This window comes from Gallinula chloropus (genome assembly GCF_964237585.1).
Source record: "Gallinula chloropus genome assembly, chromosome: 1".
NCBI lineage: Eukaryota > Metazoa > Chordata > Aves > Gruiformes > Rallidae > Gallinula > Gallinula chloropus.
The window spans coordinates 82,196,733-82,211,959 of NC_140085.1; the positions used below are offsets into that span (position 1 = coordinate 82,196,733).

The 15,227-nt window shown below is 45.0% G+C and overlaps 1 protein-coding gene across 1 annotated transcript in view; it reads right to left on the reverse strand.

Moving 5' to 3' along the window:
* Positions 1 to 1,238: 1,238 nt before the first annotated feature.
* The window catches only part of WNK1 (WNK lysine deficient protein kinase 1), a gene marked incomplete at its 5' end in the record, with an annotated part of 101,013 nt that continues 87,024 nt past the window's right edge, over positions 1,239 to 15,227 (reverse strand). The window contains 8 exons of the mRNA XM_084276363.1: positions 1,239 to 2,671; positions 2,978 to 3,165; positions 6,310 to 6,351; positions 8,838 to 8,909; positions 10,135 to 10,329; positions 11,368 to 11,570; positions 12,520 to 13,178; positions 13,679 to 13,758. Of these exons, the coding sequence (XP_084132489.1) occupies positions 2,357 to 2,671; positions 2,978 to 3,165; positions 6,310 to 6,351; positions 8,838 to 8,909; positions 10,135 to 10,329; positions 11,368 to 11,570; positions 12,520 to 13,178; positions 13,679 to 13,758 (1,754 nt within the window). The 3' untranslated portion in view covers positions 1,239 to 2,356. The remainder of the gene's footprint in view (positions 2,672 to 2,977; positions 3,166 to 6,309; positions 6,352 to 8,837; positions 8,910 to 10,134; positions 10,330 to 11,367; positions 11,571 to 12,519; positions 13,179 to 13,678; positions 13,759 to 15,227) is intronic.

The following is a 15,227-nucleotide window of genomic DNA, read 5'->3' on the forward strand; positions in this document are numbered from 1 at the left end:
GTAGATCAAAATTAAATAACCACGTGCTGCATTCAGCTGATTGGTTCCCCTGCCACGAACATTCCCCTCCTTTCATGACTGCCTCGGGTTTGTCACCGCTCCCCTGCCCAGAGCTCGCCTTCCCCCCTTGCGTGGCTGCATTCGGGAAACTCCTCCGCGCCCACTTGGTCGGAAGAGCAGAGGTTCTCCTTTCACTTCCGCCTGGGGGCGGTGAGGAGAACCCCTGCTTCCCCCCGCTTCCACCACACGCATGCCACCGGCCTCCTCTCATCCTGTAGCTCTGTCTGCGCTCCGGTTACAAAGAACAGCCCCCGGATGGAAGGAACTCGGAGCCCAGCCGCCTCGCCACTACCTCCCACCCCCAGCCCACACCTGCCCTTGCTGCCAAAACTGCTGTTAAACAAACAAACAAACAAACAAACAAACAAAAAAGGTGGCAGGAAAGGAACGGATCTTTGTAAAAATAAAAGAGCGAGAACATCCATTGACGGAAAAACTCCCTGTTAAGGCTCCACGGGGAAATAGCGCTCCCAGAAAATAAAAAATAATAATTAAAAATAAAAATCCTCAGGCAAGTAACACCTCCGTGGTGCAGCAGCTTCCAGGATAGCGGTGAGCTCCTCCCAGGGATGAGGAAGCAGCCCCTGCACCCTTCACAGCTCTTTGCAGCACTACATAAATACTGGCTGGTATTATTTTTACTTTGAAGAGGAAACCAGTATTTTTTAAATATGAAAAGGGAGAGTGACCAAAGCAGAAGGTACAGTCTAGTTACTAAGAGGTGACAGTTACAGTCCTGGTACCAGCTTGAAATTTATTACAGAGTGAGCAAAATCATGAGTCCTCCAAAGAAGACAGAGGAGAAAGTTCTTGACGCCGGCAGTTTCAAGTGCATCCATTGCCGGCAATGGACGTTGCACCAGGACAGACTATTCCTGGCTTCAATGGATTTTACCAACAAAAATGAAGAAAAAGGTAAGAAAAGCAACCACAGCAGACCAGCCCGTGCCAACGAGCGATGGCACCTCTCCCTCAAGTCACATCCCAAACAAACAACTTTGCCACTTCACAGGTGGAGTCAAACTACATCTTCAGTTGGGCCTTTCCCAAAGACACACGTTCCCTCCCTCCTCTCTCTGTCTCCGATCCAGACCTCCTGCCTCCACAGACGCTACTGGTTAGTCTTGGTTTAGCCTCGCCCACAGCTCTCTGTCCCAGCCCCACCCGGCCCCTGTCACACCAGCAACTTCGGATCTTCCCACCTGGACAAGTTTCCCTGACAGGCGGGAGGCTGTTCCGACCCGCCACCTCGATGCCTTCCCCCTCCACGCACCTGCTCTGAACAGTAACGGTATCACTAAGCGAACCCACTGGGTACCAGCCATCCTCCTCTGAGCTCGCCCTCTCTCCACCCGGGGGTCTGCTGGGAAGACGGTGCTAACTGCAGAAGCAAGAGAAGTCCAAGGCACTAAAATATCCAGCAAGCATACTGGGAGAACAGACAAGTATTCAAGTACATTAATTTATACAATTTTACATTCACATTTATTTATCTAATACAATGAAAATACAAAGGAAAAAGTTAAAGTGTCTCCAATAAGTATAAGGATATAGCTAGCTTTTTTTCCCGTTTTTTTTTTCTTCTTTTTAACCCTCTATATTCCACTCATTTTTAAACTACTGTTGTCCAACAACATTTATATATCACAGTGTTTCCACATCAAAACTGATGGTAAGTACATGTCCGCAGGGAACTTTTAAAATTTTTTTAACAATTTAAATTGCTCTAATGCTGCAGTCAAAGCTGTTAATATCTTACTTAAAGCAGTAATGACCTATCAAGCACGGGCTGCACTGCAAGTCCATTCGTGTGCCCCATCATTTCAGAGCCAGATACAGTTGACGGGGAAGAGGGAGAGGAGGGGGGATTTGGACACCTTTTCTCCTGGTCTTGGTTCTTCAGGGAGAGACGAGAAGCGTGCTAAAGCCTCATGCTAGGATTCAGCTCTCCCACCTCAACATGGCTGGATTCAGCCTCAAACCAGACAGACATTTTACAGCAAGACTGCATTAACTGACCCCATGGCTTCTCTTCGCAGCTCTCGTCCCAAACGAGAGCAGAACCCCTTGGTCAAAAGCACTGTCCCATCGTAAGGATGCTGATCATCCTCCTCCCCCTTGAAAGCATGTGGGGAAACCCCCTTTACAGAGAGTTGACAGCAACGGTTGGAAAAGAGAAATTCATTCCCAGTCTGGCAAGCTACCAGTTCACTGCAGCACTAGGAGTTGACACAGGGCCCCATCTCCCTCCCCATGTCCTGTCCCGAGGTCATGCCAGCGCGGGCTCCGAGCACGGCTAAGTGGTCCGCAGGTTGGAGCCTGGAGGGTTGCTGATCGACTTCTGCAAGTTGCTGATGTTGAAGCCTTGCAAAGAGGCGGCACCTACGGGCTGGAACTGGCCGAGCGGTGGCTGCGCAGGACCACCCGCCCCACTCCACGGCGCGGCAAAAGATGCTGCTGGATAACCGTACTGCTGTGGAGGGCACATGGCCTTTGTGAAGGGACCTAAAGAGGTAGCTGATGCTGCAGAGATGGGCGTAGCACCCAGGGAAGATGTCATAGAGATACAGAGCTGACCCGGTGCCGAGAATTTTCTTGCCATTCCAGGGCCCTGAAAGAAACCCCAACCCGCAAGAGAAGTTACACAGCTGCACATAAACCCCACAGGCTGGGCCTTTGCTCCACAGGCTGCATCCAACGGCTGTGGTGTTCTTCCCTGTGATCCCCTCCTCTTTAGCAGTCCCCTCCCCTCCCCTTGCAGGCAACACAATCCTGCATGTCAAAGATGGAACCAATAGTTGTCTAGAACAGTTGTCAGAGCTACACAGCAACTGTCCTCTAGCCATCTTTGTCACCCCAGTGAGACGGCAATGACACCGACAGTTTCCAGCCGTAAATGCTCACGGGTTAAGCTCACCTCATAGTTGATATGCCCTTTGCCAACTTTCTTGCCGGACAGGTTCATGGCATCTCGGGCCCAGTTATCTACCAACTTGTGCAGGTCATCTGTGAAAGTCCCTTTCCGGCTTGAGGCCATGGCGGTGGGCTGCGCCTGCGGTGCCTGGCTGTTCACCGTAGCCCCGACTGTGTTAGTGCTGCTGGTCCCTACAAACATAAACAACCAGGAATCACAACTCAGGTGAAAGACCACCTTTCTCTTGCAAATTTAAGACTCGTGGTAATGGTACATCAATATAAAGCCAGTTAAAGTGCCATGCGGGTTAATTCTAGGTTTCAGTCCCAGGACACGCTGAAGTGGGAACTACAAGGACTCCTGCAGGTATTTTCAGATACGCTCACTTTTCAAGAAGTGCTGCAAGTGGTCATCTTAAGGGGGGAAAGGCAGCAGCCTACAGGGCTTCATAAAGGAAAAAGGAGATTAGATTTCAGCACTGAATGACAGTATGGCTCCGTCATCCTCTCATCCTACAGCTTTTAATTAGCAGCAACTGGTATGGACACAGGTCAGCTCCACCTTGGAAGACAATGCTGGATGCTGAGTAAGGAGCAGTACAATCAGCATCTCCAGCTTCTCTGTAGCAAGTTATCTCCACTTTGTAAAACGAGGAGAAAAAAAAAAATGACCCAGATCACACCAAAAAAGCCACAGTGAGAAACAGTCACTGTTGTTTCCAACAGCTGCCATACTTGTGTTCTTGAGGGTAACCAGACGGGACTGTCTTCGTCCCCCAAACAGCCAGTACCAGCAGGGGAAGTCAGCACTGCACTGAGATTTGCTTTTTGCCTATGAAAGTGTTCTTTTGCTACAACGTTCAGATTTCCTACGTCAGAAGAACAAGCATTTCAGATTCAAGCAACTAATACGGCTGCAAGGAGGCAGAAACGACAGCAGGTCCTCAGACATGCTTTGACAAGTTTTTCTATTCATTGGGATGATTACAAGACAACAAGAAACCCTTCACATAAATACCAGGCTTCGGTTCTGTGAGAAAGCTTGCTGGACATGATCCTGTTGGAAGGAAAAAAAATAACCTAGCAGCTTTGCCTTAGACAGCCTCACCGCCACCCTCACTCTTAGAGACATCTAACTGCACTCAAATTTAAGCTTTTCAAAGGCAGACCTCATAGGAGGAACCAAAGTTGTTATCTATTATCAAGTAAGCTTCGTAAAGTCTCATCAGTATTGCAAAGTGTCCTTGTTTACCAGTGTAGAAACAATGGTTAATCACTCAGGCAACAGACTTCTTCTGAAGGACCTGGGAAAGGTGGAGAGAATCTGGATTTTTACAAATCCATTTCTCTCAAAACCAATGGAATCCAACAAAATAACTATCTGGCCACAGCTGTGCTAAACCCAGCGCTAAACCTTACAAACTCCCATCCCCACCTACTCGTTTCTCAAAGTTACTCAGGTGTTTCTAACTTGCTCACTCTGAGGACTCCAGCTGAGAAATCCAAGAAACCTTGAGTTCATGGCAGACATTTCCGAAGAAAACCGATTAAAAATGTAACACTGAAAACACCAGTGACAAAAGCATCTCCCTCTCGCAAAGGCCAAGTGACAGAGCTGCTGCCTCTTCTCTGACAGCTACTTCACCTGTTCCCCGTCCCTGTCTCCGGGCCACACTCCTTGTAGCCACGGTGTCGAAGAACAAACTGGCTCCAAACCCCCGCAGGAATGTTTCGCATCGAGGAGTGAATTAGGAAGGTGACGTACTTACTACGCGGGGCAAATAAGCCAAGTGTTACTGCCTCTAGTAGTGCTGAGGAGGGAAGGATACGTATCCCTCCCGCCAGTTCAAGCTCAAGCATGGAAGTGGGTCCCGGTCCGGGTGCCCAGAGGTGGGGCAGCAGCTGTTAGAGGGAGGCAGGCACATGCAACAGTGCCCCCGGAAAGGCACAAGTAAGGTTCCCTGCCAGGGTGCGCGGCTGCAGCTGAGATGAAGGGTGAGTAATAGGAACACACTGTAAGGCAGCAAGGAGAATCTACAGTGAAGTAACATGAACCACATGCATGCATCATGTGGAAAGGGCTCCGAATACAACCATTTAATAAAAGCAATGGTGTCAAAGGTGCAATTAATGACAAATGAGGCAAAAGCAAGACAGAATTACTCAAAGGGAGCTGCCAAACCCAGTCAGAATCACATTCCACCGTGAGGGTTCATGCAGGGATTGACACACTTGCTCTCATCCCCTTCATAGAGGCCAGTATCTGCTCATGGCATTTTGCATTTCTACTTGAATCAGTAAGCACACTGGATCCCAGGCCTACACTAGAGGGCTTCCTTCTCCACAGAGGAGAGAGAATTCCTACAGCACATTCAGCCAAAGACAATAAAGATCATTTAGGAAAGTTTAAGTGTTTTGGAAAAGCCGGGATTGGTTCAGGGCCTGAGAGGTGGGAGGTTGCAAGAGCTTTGTCTCCAAAAGTGGTTTTGTCAGGGAGCGCCCACCTCAAGTTGCAGGCCTGCCTACACCATCACAGATGAGCTGTACAATTACTAAAGCTCCCACCTATTGTCAATTTAAAAACAACTTTTCAGGAGTTTCCCACTTTAGCTCTGACGTGGTCACAGCCAGCAGACACCGCCATCCAGAAGGGTCTGAAAAGGAAGTGCTTCAACTTGTAGCATTCAATGGAAACGACCCCCCACATTCCTGCTTGGTCACAGCAGCCGTCCCCAGTTCTGCTCTGCCATGAAGGACCTGAAGTGGAAACAGGCTTCTCTCTCTCCAGCCCGCTACCTTATAACACCTTCATTCTTTCTGTTTGTTTTCCCCCATAAACCAGCAGTCAACAGACACCTTTAAAAAAGTCTTAAATGACATGAGCACACCCAGGCTTTTCTAAACACCTCTTGCTTCAGGAGACACAGTGGGTATCTCTGATGGCTTACTCTTACTCTCTTAAAATGTTGAAGGAGTGTCTGCAATGGGATCCATCACTGAGGTGACAAGCCCTGTCAGGTCTGTAAACAAACCAGCTGCTCAAAGATTCATCTCTAGCACATTACAGCGAGCAACTGACCCTGATGCTCGAGCCACCCTCTTTAGTGATGAGCAAAGAGGTCCACAGTGAAGGTGAGGTTCTGCCTGCTTCCACTTGTCTGCAAGAGTAATAGCCTGACTATTCAATATACTAATGACAAAGTACACATTAGAGGGCACAGACAGACAGATGCTGTGCTGGAGACAGAGTCACGGAGGTAAGGCTTCAGTGACCAGAAAAAGCTGATGAATAGCTTTACAATCCAGAATCAGAGATAACAGAAATAAGATAATTACTACAGAGCTGGTTGCAAGGACAGACTTTTTTCACCATCTTCCCTGAAGCACAAAGAGAGAGCAATTTGTTAAAGATAAGAGAAACAGTGAGAAATGTTTAGTATCAGCAAACAGTACAAAAAGCTTGGTGAGAAACAGAGGACACGGCACAGCAGGGCTTATGTGGTCCCTACTGGGACATTCTAGGAAAAACTCAAAGGCTGGTCTGACAGTTTAATGAGTTCCACCTTCAGAAAGAGGCCCAGCCTCTCACATTTAATCTTCAGGACTCCCAAACAGCAGTGAAGAACGTCAGGAGACACTGCTGTCACAACTGGCTGTTATCACAAAAGGGAAAAAGCAAGTGCATCTTCCGTTTCCATCAGGACATCAGAGGCATTTTACAACTATCAAGTTCAACCAGCTTACATCTTGACAAAGATTTGACAGGTCAAGTGCTTTTAGGTTGTCACCCTATTTGCTGAGACCTGCGGGACAGTTCAGCCATTCCCTGCCAAGCTGTACCACTCTGTTTCTCCAGCTGCACGCAGTTAAAAGCATCAATCACTGCACTGTTTTCTCAACACCGCTGATTCTAACCCAGCATCTTCTCCTGTGGTCACTCTCCACAGCAGTCTGCAAGAGCATTTCAAGGACAAGACTCCAGGAAGCAAGCAACCAGCAATAAATAAGCCAAGTGCCAAGCCAAAGCGGTGTCATGCCAAGTATCACCTGCTTTTACAGGACAGCTACAACACGCTTTTGAAAAGGAATCCATTTCCCACAAGTGAGATACATACATGCCCAAGTGCTCTGGTAGTCAATTTGCAGCAAGCCAAGGTCTTGTAAGTAAATGATACTCTCATGTTCAGTTCAGGGTCAATGCTAGAAACAGAATGGCTGTTCTTTATACTCCCTTTCCCAGAAAAGGAATGGCCAGACCACAGATCATTTCAAAGAGAGTTAGCTTTGGTAAAAATTACATTCTTCCAAGAAAGGAGCCATAAATCTTGAGATTGCAGATGTCAGTTAGTGCACACCTACACATGACTATACCTAGCAAAAACCACTCAGAGTGGCTCAATTTGAAAAAATAGATACCATCAGTACTTACATCCCCAAAGCCAATGAAGGGGGCTAGAGGTATCACTGCAAAACAGAACAGCCAGGAAAAAGTGCCCCCTCCCTCTGACTCACAGAATCATGAAGCTGGAAAAGACCTTTACGATCATTGAGTCCAACCGTTCCTGACCTATGCTAAACCATATCCCGAAGTACCTTGTCTACCCTTTTTTTAAATACATAAAAAGGGGATATGGTGGCTCCCTTCTCAGAGCATGGAGCTGGTTGCATTGCAGCTGTCTCTGCAGAAGGCCAGGCCTCACTCCTGCACACCACTCTCCAGCTCAGCTATGCTACTGCCAACCAACTGCACCAAGACAAATGCTACAGATGTGTGGCACTGTCATGCAGTGCAGCTGCTGAAGGTCTCTTTTAAAGCACTTAAAGCTTTCTCATATCAAGTCATTCCAGAGGGTGGGAAACAAGCCTTGGACATTTAAGGGGTCCAACCTGCAGAAGCAGCACAGGAGATGTTGCAGCCCTCCGAATAAAAGCATCACATCAGCAGCCTCAGCTCAAGCATACCATTATTTCAATCACATCAGAAGTTTGAGGGTCTCTCGTAAATCTGGCCTCACATAAGTACAAACAAAAGGATTCTGTAAAGGGTCGCAAGGAAACTTGTGAGGGGTTAACAGGATGTCTGAAGATGTCATTTACCCACCTTGACTCCTATTTATTGCACATTTAGTGTATCTCCAATTCACAGTAAAATCTTCTAGACTTGGGCCCATTAGTAGGTAAGGATCTTTTGAGTTTGCCTGAAAATATTCTCTAAGTATTTTTAAAACCCTCAAGACACTAATCTGTAGCTCTCCATCTGCTAATGAATTTAAGAAGCCAATATTAACTGCCTACAGGTGGCATCAATGCTCTGCACTGTCATCAGCACTAGTGCTGAGAACATGCAAAACCACATCCAACTTGCACAACAAACGTACTGCTGGAGGAAGTCAACATATCCCCCACCACCACCAGTTACAGCACTGCCCCAGAAGGCAGTAATTTGGAGGACAAATCTTCCTCGCTGCTCCAGTACAAAGGCTACCTCCCCTCAAAGTCTCACATCAGCTAACATATGCTGATGTGTAATCATTAAGGCAGGTGACAAGAAAATGCCCACACCCCACTTACTAACTCTCCTCAGTTGCTGCCATTTCTGCAAAACACTTAGGGACAGTGAGTGCTTGCTACCATGAGTTTAACAGCAGAGAGTACCTAACACGAGAACCCAAACTTCTAAAGGTGTGCTAAGAGCAGCTCAGCTGAGCCATGGGATGGGAGGGAACACAAGGCGGAAGATGAGAGTGGGCTGCATGAAACAGATCCAAGCAGCAGAAAAAACCCAGAACCAACAAAAAGACAAAACAAAAAACAGACAAGGAAGGAGTAAAGGTGTTACACACAAAGAGCCAAGCAGGGCGTACTCAGAAATCGGGTCCTCCTGCCACCAGGCTTGAACGTCACTCTCTCAGATGCACAGTTAAACTTCGCACAGCCTGTGAGAAAACAAAAACAGGAAGAACAGAGAAAGGAGAGGAGAAGAGACAGAACACCACTACAAGATGTTAGCAACTTGAGGTTGGAAGGGTGAAATGCATTAACGTGACACACAAGAATAAGCTTCGAAGTGCAGACCAGAGAGTGTGTAGACAGTATACAGAGTGAAGAGACTCCCTCCAATACCTCCAGACTTAAGGTCAAGTTTGCAGTGTTACTCTCCAGCATGTAACTCAACAATAAGGTTGCAATCTATAGGAAAGCCAGATCTTGGCAAAGGACTGAGTTATAAAATGGTACTTCGCAATTCTACATACAGGGAGATGATTCAAGTGACTCCAAAATACTTGAAACAATTAAAACACCTCTGTAGAAAATTCTTCCAAAAAGTCTGTTTCCACCTCCTGGCTGTACTTCTCCAATTTCAGCAAAAACACGCGTTTGAATTGATTTATTCAATCAGTCTGCAGCAAAGCTCTTCAAAAAGATGTTCAAGGGTAAAAAAACCTGGTCAGCTACGTTCAGATAAGTAAAGGAATCAAGGTATCATCCCCTTAATGACTGGCAAGCAAAAAAACCCTCCTTATCCAATAAATCAGTGCTGTGACTGAGAGATTATTTGATAACATACTAACAAGCAATCCACAACTTGAGTAACTTGAGTAGGTGAACAATTTATTACTCCTACCATTCCATCCTCCTACACTAAAACTCTTCCTTCCAGGATAATTCTTTAACTCACAGTTGCAGCACAAGAGCCTTTTTTTAACTTCTATTGTTAAAAATTGTGTTGACAGAAACAGCCAAAGCACTTTGGAAGTCTAAAAGGACTTTGAGTCTTCAGAATTTTCCTATCATTTCAATTCTTTGTTAACACCAAAGCTGGCTTGCCCCTTCCTTAGGCTCACTGCACATTTTCAATCCCCAGTCCATCTCCTCATCCCTTCAGCCAAGACTTTCCCTCCAGATCAGCAGAACATTGCTGGCCACCACCATACTGCACTCTTGTAGTCTCCCTCGTGCTTTCATCACCTCTTACTTCACCGATGTGAGAAGGTAGAAATTTACTTCCAAAAAGCTGACCCATAACAGCCTCCACACATAGGTTGGAGGCTACCAATCTGCTTTATGCTATGTATTAAAAATCAAGGGTCATCAAGTTGATTGTTGGTTCACCAGTAACAAAGGTGCAAGACTTAACTCTAACTCCATTTAAACTCTTACCTTGGCCTGGCGCCGAAAGGCTTGGTACCGAAAGGGCACCATCACTGGTAAAGGCAGAGTAGAGATTTTCACTAGAAGGTGAAGGTTTGAGGGGCTGTAACAAATGGTTCTGCCCAGTCTCTGGCACACTACCAGGAGGATGAAGAGTCTGCTGCGGGGGCAAGACTGATGGTGCACTTTGAGCTGACAGGTTCCCTAGAGGAAGAAGGAAGACAAGAAGTTGTTCAACATTTCACTTTCCCCATGTAATTTTTGAAGCTTTTGTCATTGTTTCCAAGGGCAGATTAGAAAAGTTCTTATCTACAGAAGTTAAGGCAACTCTGTGCTAGCTCACTGTCACATGGTCATGCACAGCAGCCCTACCAGGTAACAACACAGAAGTGAGCTGCCAGGAGGACTGGGTACAGAAACTGTGTCACGACATGGGGTTACCAGTCTGAACGTGCAGGAAGCAGTAACAAACATCTCTGCTCTCAGTGCTGGCCCACCAGTAACTGTTTACTCAGGGCTCCAGCATTTGAGAGACATCTACAATTACTCAGCAAACATCTGACATTCATGCCATTGAAACAGTAAACAGAACTACTAAGACTTCTGTCTATTATAAAATCTGATTTAGTAAGAAAGGAAGCCTTGACAGTTGAAAATGTTTCTCAATTTCGAAGTACAAAAATACTGCAACTCCATTTTAAAAAAGAAAGTCACTAATGTCCCTCGACTGTGACCATTTCTGATGTGTAAAGACACCGGTAATACCATGCTTAAGTGCTACTAAAGTAGAAAAAAGAATAATTCTCTGAAGATGACTGATGAAAGCAGCCCCATTCTGCAAAATCAGTTATCTTAAAACAAATGAAGTCTTCCTCCATGCTGTAAATATACACTTTTCTTCCTAGTCAGAGCCCTGTGGCTAATCTCAAAAAAAAAACCCAAAAACAAACAAACAACAAAAAAAAAAAAACACCCAAAACCAAACCACTCAACTTTTAAAACTGCTCTTACAGAACAATGCAACAGTATCTTTCAGCAGACTGCAAAAGTCACATGGAAGACTTACGAAAAAGCAAAGGCAATTACAAAAATAACCTAGTAATCCAGGCAAGCAGTGGAGGAGCTGGGACTCACATACACACCCCACCCCACCCCCAAAAGACAAGACACAGACATAGATCTAAGAATGAGAGATGGTACCTTGCCCGTTTCATCTACTCATAAAACTAAAGACAGACTTACCTGATAGCTGAGGGCTCTTATTTCCCTGGGAGCTGCTACGACTGGACTTGCTGCTTTTTCCTTTAGTAGGTCGCCTCCTCCTTCCTGACAGGGGGGCAGCTGGGGGAATAATTACTGCAGGCGGGGCCTTTCCTAGTTTCATGTATAGTGACTCAATCTCCTGCTTCTGGCGACTCTGCAGCTCCTGGATCTCTTTAAGGTGCCTGACAAGTTACAAGAGAGTATGACTTATAAATATTGTATGTATATACATGCACACACAGATACAATCCATCCCCCTTCCAGTCAAAACCTGACCATCTTCTTCGGTCAAACTCCCATTAACATTTAAGAAAGGGGAAAATAAAACCTTTTCCATGAATAACCACTGAACACACGTTGCAGAACGCTTGCCATTTTCTGTTGTGCCCTGACCCTGGCTAGAATTCCAACGCAAAGTTCCCAACATTGTAATCAGAAGCCCAGGATAAATGGAAGCACAAACAAGAACATACACCTACTGTAGAAGGTCAAATCAATCAGCATTAAAATGCTACAGGAATAAGGTAGGTCTACTCATTTTGCAAGATATATATGGCTGTGGAGACCTCTATATTTCTATTGCCCCGGGTATTTTTTTCAGAGCAGTTGTATACACAAGATGTAAAATTGCCAGCTGCCCCCCCAAGAAGTTCAAATTTCAATCTAAACAAATTAGTAGGTCACACTGCCTGACTTATCAAGTTTTTCTAATCCAAAAAGGGTTCTTCAGGAAAAGAAGAACCATTAGAAGTGCCAGAAATGCAAATTGGAAATGCAAAGAATTGTGTGTCATTTTCAAATGAGACACCACTGTTGCCACTAAATACTAAGCTGCAGCGATACACAAAAGCTTCTATACATTTGCAATCTTACCCACAGCGCAGCAATTAATCTACACACACAAGGTTACAGCTTAGAAAACAAAGCACAGCAAACAGCTATATGGCTTTTTTGTTACAACTGTGTACTGCTTTCCCAGTAAAGAATCTTACTGCCCACAAACACTGACACCGGGCAAAGGTTGTTGGCTGTTTGCTTTTGTTCTTTGTGAAAAAAGTAAAGTACAGATGAAATCGTATTAGCCCTGTTACATCTATTTCATACACACCCACACAAGGAAAAAAGCCTTACTTCTCCCGTAACCGACGGAGTTCCAATTTCAAGTCTTCATCTTCAATATCCGACTCGTTGTCACTGCTCATGTAGGAAGAGTTGAATGAGTTGCTAAGGCTCTGAACAGGGAGGCTGATCTTTGAACCCAGGAGCTGGAGGGAGTCTGGGCTCCCTGAGCCGTCATCCAAATCCTTAGCCATCCCGCTCAAAAAGGCAGCCTCCGGTTCAGAGGACGGACCATTCATGTGTGGGGACTGACTTGACTCCAACTCCTTCTTCGGAGCTGCAGCTGAAGAAGCAACTTGTTCCAAGTCCACAGATAGAGGAAGAGTCATTGGCTCTTTCTCTGCACAGGTGACCTCATCCTGAGTCTTTGACACGGAAAAGCGCCCCACTTGATCCGTCGTTGTTGTTACCTGAAAGCGCCCGACTTTAGTAGGCTGACCGACATCTACTGGTAATTGCAGCACAGGAACTGTCTGAGGAATATCATCTATCACATCCAAGGAAGCGTCAGCGACAGCCTCACTTTTCCAAGTGCCAGCCTGCTTTACCAGGGTACTCTCTGGGCTACTGCCAGAAAGAGATGAAGAATCAGTGGAGGTGGTTTCAAATTGCACTGGCTTAGTTCCAGGTTTGTCACCCTCTTTTAGCACATCATCCACTGCCACAGACACCTAGAATAGAAATGCAATCATGGACACTTAGTTCTTCCTTAGCATGATGTTTGTATTTACCTTAATAGCAAGATGCATCTGAGGGGGAAAACAAGACATTTCTTTGATACACCACAAAGCAAGCTACTGCTTCCCTTCAAGTTACACACCACCACACAAAACAGCACTTCCAAGCAACACAGCAGACTGAGACAGGACTTCATTCACAAACAGGATATAATAGAGTGAACATCCAAGCACTGTTAGCCAAAAAAGCAGCTACCATTAAAGACCAAAGCCAACAGTTACTCAGCTAAGGCTTGACACACTGAAACGCTGCATTCACAATTCTAGACCTGCATACTCTACCCTGAATGAAAACAGCATCTGCACAAAGCACTGCATTCGCAAGCTCAACACGAGCATTTTCTGCCACCATGGGGCACACTGAGTGGGCACTACACAGGAGCTGGTCAACAAAGACCCTCTATCAACAACCAGATCAATTTAACATCTCCTACCTGAAACCGTCCCATCTTAAGAACCCCAGCTCCTGCTGTAGTAGCCATAGCACTGCTCTCTGCACCACATGATGCTGAAGCTAAAGAAGAATGGGATTAAGAAGAAAATTAGTAACGAACTATTTGAATGCCAAACATTTCTTTTTATCGGCATTGAACTCAGCTATCACTTAATTCCTAGCAGGCCTCTGGATTCATGGAACCTGATGTCTTTTTTTCAGCTTACCAGGTAGAACAAACTGCAATACTGAAGTGAAGTGTTTTTCTCTGAAGTTTCCCTGCACAGTATACTTGCTAAAAGTGCTTTCAGATAGCAGTGAATACACCACACTGATTTCAAACATGGGTTTGAAATAACCAAAGATTAAAAAAAACAGAACTGAAATTTATTTTAAAAAACAGCTTATCTTAATTCAATACCCAGTGCTGACTACTTATATTTCACAAACACAGAGGACTATTTATTAAAAGTGGTAAGTAGATGAAATGCTATTAAGTCATATTTACTTAAAGCCGCATCTGAAGCTTTCAAAGCTGGATTCTTAGGTGTCAGCTCCTAATTTTGTTGCTGCATGCACTGGCAGTGTAAGGTTACAAAGCTGAGAAATAACATTCTATTTTTAAATGAGTTCTATTGGACTTCTTGCTGTGTTTATTAAGCAGTTTCCCAGTTTGTTTACTTTTACCTTCTAAACTTTAGCAGGCAAAAAACTCATTTTCCAGCAGTTCTATGGTATAGTTCAATACTGATGCACCAAAACAGGGCTGCTTTCCTACAGGTCTTATCAGCTTTTGAAGATTTAGCATTGAACTTCAGAGGCACGTGCAAGGTACATAATGTTTACTAGATAGTTAAGAAATAATCTTAGTACCACATGCACAGTTTCTTTTTAAAAAGCAAGGGTTTTTTAGAAGTAAAAGAAATAGAGGAATACAGACAGGAAAGTCTCAAACTATGTGGGACAATGTTGGGTTTCCTTCTTCCACCCCAACAGAACTCATTTAGATTTGAAAGTCATTGATCATTCAGACTTCAACTGTTAACCTTCCGTTGTTCTAAATCAGCCAGAAGGGAGGCTGGTTCTCCTACTACCTTTCTTAAATGTTCAGTAGTTTAGCCTTCATTGCCCTACTTCAACAGAAAAGAAACACTCTTTTAGGTTAGGAAGAGGTTTCCTACACACAGAACGATGGCACAAAATGAGAAGTCTTACTGTTGTTGCCAAGAACACCAGACAGAAAATCATTCTCCAAATACTGAAGCTGTACCTTAGCCACATACCACAGATTATTTGTGAGTATTAATTGAGCATTTTGAAAAGTTTTAAATCCTAAATGAGTTACTATAACATGCATACATCATTCCCTTCTCCTGGCCCACAACGGAAACTTTCAGTCTAGTTACTCGAAACTAACACGATCCTTAAGGAATTGCCATTGTATGACTTACTAAGAGAGGCTACTATATTCTCCTGACTTGTTAGTCTGCTCAACTTGGGATTCTATCACCATGCTGAGAAGCCACCTAAAATAATCAAGGTTGTCTTAC